The sequence below is a fragment of the Hippoglossus stenolepis genome, chromosome 16 (genome assembly GCF_022539355.2).
Source record: "Hippoglossus stenolepis isolate QCI-W04-F060 chromosome 16, HSTE1.2, whole genome shotgun sequence".
Classification (NCBI taxonomy): Eukaryota; Metazoa; Chordata; class Actinopteri; order Pleuronectiformes; family Pleuronectidae; genus Hippoglossus; species Hippoglossus stenolepis.
The window spans coordinates 3,374,484-3,382,011 of NC_061498.1; the positions used below are offsets into that span (position 1 = coordinate 3,374,484).

Here is a 7,528-nt window from a genome sequence, read left to right on the forward strand (position 1 = left end):
TAATTGATTTTTTTTTTAAATCCTGCTCATTAAACAGTGGCACCCATAGAATTAGATTATACCGCCTTCCAGTGGTCAGACTAGAAACTGCAACAGCAAATTCTCTTTTCTTATAGCAGGACGTATATTTCACCAGCGTGAGATTATCAGGACTCGCAGTGAAAACATGTGCGTGCCCAGTTAGTCACTGGTGTAGAAACCAGTCTCCTCTTCATAATAACTTCTTTGGGGTTGTAGTTTTTAGGTTTTTGTTTTGGAGGCGGAGTGGAGCATCTCTCTCTCATCACAGGACAGCGACAGATGCGCAGCTGCTTCCAGCGGTTTGGTGGAAATAGATAATTTCAAAGGAAAAGTGCATCTGGAAACACGCGAGGTGTTTTATAGTCTTCGAATCAGCGTCAGGACGAAGGTGTTGTTTTTAAATCACAGCTCGTCTGTTGTGATGTCGTCATCTGGAAGTGCTGCGTCACATGAAGGTATGTGGATTTACTGTCATTCTCAAGACTGGACTGTTTATGATGACAACTATTTAAAAAAATACATCATACAAACCAAACAGCCTGTAGTCCATAAAATGTCAAATAAATAAAAATAGCCCAAATAACAAGTATAATAATAATCATTGTAAATGTACTTAAAATATTTACCACTGAAATCTAATCCCTAAATCCAAGTGACAACTGGTCAACATGTAAAGATAAAGGCTGACTTGAGATATCACTTTCAAGAGGCTGGATACATGTTGTGTGAGGTCACAGTGACCTGGACCTATGACCTTTGATCACCCAAATATAAATCAGTTAAACCGTGAGACTAAGTGAACATTTGGCCCAAATTTAAAAGCGTTCTCTCTGGGCGTTCTTAAGATATCGCGTTCACAGGGCAAAATGTGTTTTTAAGGTCACATTGACCTTTGACCACCAAAATCTAATCAGTTCATCCTTGAGTCCAACTGAACGTTTGTACCAAATTTGAAGAAATTCTCTCATGACGTTCTTGAGATGGCCGGATAACCTGAAACTGTCCAGGCACTGTCTGTCCCCAGACGCATAAATACATCATCCATGCTTTATAGAACCAAAACAATTATTATTATTTGCTCCACAGTCTGTGCAGCATCATCCACAACACCAGAGGCCGAACCCCTGAGGCTCGTCCTGCTGGGGAGGACGGGAACAGGCCGGAGTTCCTCGGGCAACACCATCCTGGGCAGGTCGGCTTTCTGGGCCGACGTGTCCCCCTCTTCTGTGACCACGCAATGCAAGAAGGGGACTGGAACAGTGAAGGGGCGCAGCGTGTCTGTGATCGACACCCCGGGGTTCTTCCACACACGGCTCCCCCCTCAGGAGGTCATGGCGGAGGTGGGGCGGTGTGTCGTCCTGTCCTCTCCGGGGCCCCATGCCTTCTTAGTAACCCTGCAGCCCTGCAGGTTCACAAAAGAGGAAAGGGACACCCTGGAGTGGATCAAGGCTACATTTGGTCCTGAAGTCTGCAGGTTCACCGTGGTGCTGTTCACCGGGGGAGACCAGCTGCAGGGCCAACACACCGACGACTTCCTGAAGGAGAGCAAGGAGCTGCTGGAGTTTGTCAGCAGCTGCCGTGGAGGGTATCATGTCTTCGATAACAGGGACAAGACAACAGAGTCACCACAGGTGGAGCAGCTGCTGAAGAAGGTGGACAAGATGGTGGAGGCCAATGGAGGCGGTTGCTACAGCAACGAGATGTTTAGGGAGGCCGAGAAGGTGATCAAGGACACACAAGAGAGGATTCTGGGAGGACAAAAACTGGAGTCCCCTCGGAAGTTTGCGGAGGTCAAAGAGGAGCAGGGACCAGAGTTAGAGAGGAGGAGGAGGGAGGAGGAAGAGGCCAGGAAGAGGGAGGAGGGACTTTTCTGGTGCGAGCTGGCGACTGCGCTGGGGAAGGGAGCTGCAGAGGGGGCAGGAATCATGGGGAAGGACGAGGGGGAAGGGAAAGCTGTGAAGAAGGTGAAGGTGATGGAGAGGGCAGTGGCTCTGGCAGCGTCACCGCTCTCCATCACCTCTGCTGCCAAGGCGGTGGGGGGGGCCGTGAGGGAGGGAAGCAAGGTGTTGTACAAGCACCGGAAAACTTTCCTGCACTGAGGGATACTTGACTGCGTTCACATGTGGTGGGGTTATGGTCTTTATTCAACAACTCACTCATTCCACTGTGTGTCATACATCTGATTTGTCTTTAACACTGATGCACCAGCACTTTCAGCCCACACTGCCAATGCATGTGTGTGTGTGTGTGTGTGTGTGTGTGTTGGGGGAGTTTACAGATAGGTAAACATCCTGGTGAGTTTCCGTCCAGGTGGATTGGGAACAAAGAACAACACCACACCCTTGAGTTGACTGAAGTCATGTGTTATAATAAAAGAAATGTCATAGCAATTGTGTGCAATTCGCCTCTGTGTCAGTAACACGCTCTACAGACATTTTACAGAAATTGAAAACGCTTTGATGTCGTTTTTTTACCCTCAACACAACAAGACAGTCAAAGACCCGGGAAGGACAAAAACATTTGTTTCACTAAAGCGTCTCAGCAGCTGTTTGTTCCATCTTTGGTTCCATTGAGGAAAAATTACAAAAGAATTTAGCCCTTTTTTTCTCCCATGAAGAAACTTTACATGTTTGATACAAAATACGATGATGACAAAGAGGAAACAGTCAAAGTTAACATAATTGGCAATTAGGAAAACGATGCTTGGTAAAGAGTGTGTAATCACATAATCAAAGAGGAAGACACTTTATGGATGATTACAGTGTCCACATTTACAAATACGATAATATATGTAATTACTGTAAATCCTCAGGAAAGACCAGTGGTGTCTAGAAGTGTGTGGGTACTCTCCAACAGGAAGAACCGGATCTGTAGCTACACCTTGTGGAAACTAAAGCTCCACACAATCTGAATCTGAGAGCTGTACAACAAGGCTACCGCAACTTTCAGGCACATTATTTTGTGGATTATCTCTCTGCAGCTAAAGAGGGGAAACTAAAGACCGACGCACAGTTTGCATAGTGTTACTCATCTCAGGGACACAGCTCAAGTGCCACATTTCCATCTTACAAAAACAAACAAAAATACATCGCTAAGTTATAAACACACACACTCGTAAACTCACACTCGCAAACACAAACTGCCAGTCGGACAGAAATTCAATTTCAAGAGTTGCACTTGTTTTGGTCTAGAGAATCAGGGCAGACCTTTAGTCCCATTATTGAAAAACACGTGTACAGTTAAACGGCTGTGTTGAAATGCGGCGCTGTCGCAGGCACAGATCGGTGGTTCGCCGCAGACTTCGGCTTTAGACCGGCATCGGCAGGCTCATCTTCCCTCTTCCTTTAAGTACTGCGCGCAGGCAGGGGGACAGAAAGAGAGGACAAACCAGTTATGATTTAAAAAGTGAAAGTCTTCCTCTATGTCCTCGGTTTACCAGCTGAAATAACACCCAACACTATTCACATTCACGTGACCAGATTCACACTGTTCACTTTGTCTACTGTGTAGAATGATACATGACTTCCTCAACTGGACGAGCAGGATGAATTACTTAACAGCTCACAGTAGACAGACAATTCTGTTCAAACATTATAACGCATTAAATCAACCAAGTACATTTACAGCCCAGGGTTGAGTTATTTTTTATATCTAAAATCAAGCAAAGGTCAGGAAATATAACACAACAATAATACAACTAATAATAGTTAATTATATCAACAGAAATTCAGGTGACAGCTTCTAGATTCCTTCCACTGATCTGAAGGGATCACAGCCACAAGCCTCCACAGTCAAAAGTGTTTACACTAAATAATTTACATTTATATCTCTACTCACCTCTTGTGACGTAAAGGTAGAAGAAATCGCAGTAGAAGATGGTCTGCACGACGCCAGACACCACTGCGATCTGGTCGAAGAAGCCCTCCGTGTGGTAACGCCACACCCAGTTGGCGATGTAGAGGGCTCGATAGAGGCCCAGGAAGAACAGGTAGTGGGTGGTGATGGACTCCGCCTCGCCAGTTTTGGTGATCATGAAGAGCTGGGGCATGATGGCCACCGCCTCCAGGAAGATGGAGAAGGTCCAGAGGATCTGGGTGGAAGCAGCAGGAGGGAGACACGTGAGGTATATATATATATAAACATATAAATACATATATATAATAACAATAAATTATAACAAATCTCTGCAGCTGCAAATAAATATGAAGATATAACTGTTGATTCAGCAGAGTGATTGTTTACCTCCATTGGGGTGAAGGCGTAGTTCTCCAAGAAGGACAGTCCGATGACGGGCACCAACAGGAACTCGATGCGGAACGTGTCATTCTCCGCGTCGAACGTGTTCCTGAAGCGCATGTAGATCAGGTACACGGTGGCATAGGACATCGCCAGGAACACCACCTGAGACCCGGGGGAAGTATTTGAACATGGATGAAGCCACAGTGAAACAGTGAAGGTGACACATGCAGACATTTTCAGGTTCTTAGAGTCAGCAACTAACTTGTAAACTTTAAATTAAAACCGTGTGTGTGTATACAACAAAGAAAAGAGTTGCAGTTTTCGAGCTAACCTCTGTTTTGTTTTTTTATCTGCTGACATTAGAATTTCTCACTTTAGTGTCTCCTAAACTCTTTGGTCCACGTCAGGATCCTGTAGATCGATGACTCAGGTTTTCCAGCGATCTGAGTGTTCAACAGTTCGGCCGTTTTGATCTGATATCACGAGGTTACCATGGTGATTTACCTCAGTAAGAAGTGAGCCACCTTCATTTAACTGAAAACTCTGAGTTAAGCCTGAAGATACCCTGATAATCACCAATCCTGCTTCATAGCACAAGCTCGTGGTGAGAGTCACACACAGAACAAACCTTAATCACTCAGATATGTAGCCACACTCAGCATGAGAAAGTCTATGTTTCCACTGGGGTTGTGTTAGCGACAACATGTGTGTGTGTGTGTGTGTGTTTAACTGTGTGTTTGAGATGTCCACACTTACCTTCATGACCGTGTTGTAAGGGGAAATGAAGACGGATAATAAGTCGAGGTACCTGGTGGTGAAAACCAGAGCAAACAGCACCTGGGACTTCCCGGAGATGCCTAAAGAAAAGAAAAGAAAAGAGATTATCCATCATAACACGACCTCTGCAGATGACATGGTTCTTTCACTGCTGGTTTCTGGACTGAATAAGAGCAGAAAGCAGCAGAGGAGCAGACTGAGTTTGTCTTAAAGATGTAGTCGGATGTGTTGAAGGTGGAGCAGGCATCAGATTGCTTGGTTAACTTTGCCACGTCGCTTCCACTCCTGCAGAACTCCTCAGCATCGTGCAAACACCAAACAACACACACACGTCTGCAGCAAGGTCTGTAAAGTGCAAAAAGTGTGTCCGTGCACTGGTGCGTGTGTAATGTGATGCAAATCCCAGTGATAACAGCAGTGTACAGAGGAGTGGGGGTGCTGCTGTGGAGTGTGAGTCTACCTGCACAGGACCTGGACTTCCATATCTTCAGGAGCAGGATGATGATGGCCACCAGGTGAGACGTGTCACCCGCCAGACGGAAGACGTTCATGTTGTTAACGTTGTGCTTCAACAACAACAACAGCAACCAAAAAAAAGAGTCTGGATACAGCAACCACAACAACAACAACAACACCACCACCACCAGGCCTGACACGTCCCCAGGAGACAGGGCAGAGTTAGTTAGCCTCCAAAAACAACTCCAGCTAACAGGCTAGCGGGACTTCCGGTTCGTCCAGCAGCGCACACGTCGACCCTCTGGATGACAAAGTGAGTAAAGGTGACGGTTTGGAGGTTTCTCCGCTGAGTGGGAGCAGGAGGCGCAGAGGAGAGGGTTTCCAGAGGAGGTGACGTGGCTGACAGCTCACGCAGCAGGAGCTAGCATCAAGCTAACCCGGATCCGGCATACGGCGCGGTTGTTCCGGTTGTGGTTTTTCAAAGTAAAACCCGCGCTTCGTCGTTACGCGCACTTGCGTTAGTCGTTTACCTCTCCTTTCTATAAAACGTGCGCGTGTGTGTCCCGGCTGAGCTCCACGCGTGTTTAGCGCCAAAAAGAAGTCATAGAGGGGGTTTTGTTAAATTGTGATGTTGTTGTACTTTGAAAAGCAAAATCCCTGCGTATCCACCGCTGCTTGATCTCTTTCCGGTTAACTTCAGTCATCTTCAATAAGCTGATGGTAACAGCAGGTGGCGCTAGACTGCAGGCAAAAAGCTATTAGAAGACATTTTCAATAGGAGGAACTTTCTTCTATCTATCTATCTATCTATCTGTCTGTCTGTCTGTCTGTCTGTCTGTCTGTCTGTCTGTCTGTCTGTCTGTCTGTCTGTCTGTCATCTCTCTATCTATCTATCTATCTGTCTGTCTGTCTATCTGTCATTCTATCTCTCTATCTGTCTATCTATCTATCTGTCTGTCTGTCTGTCTATCTGTCTATCTGTCTGTCTGTCTGTCTGTGTCTTTCTATCTGTCTATCTATCTATCTGTCTGTCTGTCTGTCTGTCTATATCTGTCTATCTATCTATCTATCTCTCTATCTATCTATCTATCTATCTATCTGTCTGTCTGTCTGTCTATCTGTCTATCTGTCTATCTGTCTGATCTATCTATCTCTCTATCTGTCTATCTATCTATCTGTCTGTCTGTCTGTCTGTCTGTCTATCTGTCTATCTGTCTATCTATCTATCTATCTATCTATCTCTCTATCTGTCTATCTGTCTGTCTGTCTGTCTATCTGTCCGTCTGTCTATCTGTCTGTCTGTCTGTCTCTATCTATCTATCTATGTAGATAGTGAATGTACTGGCCTGGTTTAATGTAATCAGACGTATGAATGTAAAGATATAATCAGACTGTGATAATCTCAGATAATTGAATCAGTGGATGACATCAGTGTCTCATAGTAAATGATGAACAATCATCTGCAACATGAAAATATCTCATCTTGCACTGAGATGTGTGTGTGACTTCTCTCCAGTGACGACGTGCAGCATTCATGATTTCCAGTGTTTTAAAATACTCTCTGTCTCTTCTCCTGATGTTTCTCCACCTACCTCCCTTTCTTCCAAACCCTGTTCGGTGAATCACCATCAGAAACCACTCACCCTCCATCTGTCATCACTGTGGTGTCTCCCTTCAGATCCCACCTCCTCCCCTGTCGTCCTCCTTCTCACAATAACCTACAGGCTGGTGATTCTGGATTTGCACACATCCCGCGCGCCTGCATCCTACTTTCATGTTCGATGCAGTAGAACCGGCACGGGGCACCTGAGGTCACGGAGGAAAACGCTGTCAGCCTACTCAGAGTGCATGTGTGGTGCATGGTGCGGAGAAGTGAGGGGGCACCACACAGCACCGGAGAGCACCGGCCTCCTTCTACACCCCTGGAGCTTCTAAACACAGAGCCTGGGCCCTTCATCTGCCACTGGGTTGTTCATGTTGACTGTTCTTCTAGCAGAAGTGTTCTTATCTTTTAAAAGATTCCGCTTCAATCGTC

At 45.8% G+C, this 7,528-nt stretch overlaps 2 protein-coding genes across 2 annotated transcripts; one reads left to right on the forward strand and one right to left on the reverse strand.

The window, feature by feature from the left end:
* The first annotated feature begins 75 nt into the window (after positions 1-75).
* On the forward strand, positions 76-2,411 carry LOC118123109 (GTPase IMAP family member 4-like). Its single transcript, XM_047343997.1, has 2 exons — positions 76-476; positions 1,108-2,411. Exons 1-2 carry the CDS (start codon positions 443-445, stop codon positions 2,118-2,120), a joined length of 1,047 nt encoding a protein of 348 aa, XP_047199953.1. The 5' UTR covers positions 76-442; the 3' UTR covers positions 2,121-2,411.
* Positions 2,148-5,932, reverse strand: kdelr3 (KDEL endoplasmic reticulum protein retention receptor 3). The gene is made up of 5 exons (XM_035180247.2): positions 5,498-5,932; positions 5,017-5,117; positions 4,264-4,422; positions 3,859-4,111; positions 2,148-3,372 (listed from the first exon to the last, which is right to left on the reverse strand). The coding sequence occupies exons 1-5, from the start codon at positions 5,586-5,588 to the stop codon at positions 3,329-3,331; spliced, it is 648 nt and encodes a 215-aa protein (XP_035036138.1). The 5' UTR covers positions 5,589-5,932; the 3' UTR covers positions 2,148-3,328.
* Between the last annotated feature and the right edge of the window lie 1,596 nt (positions 5,933-7,528).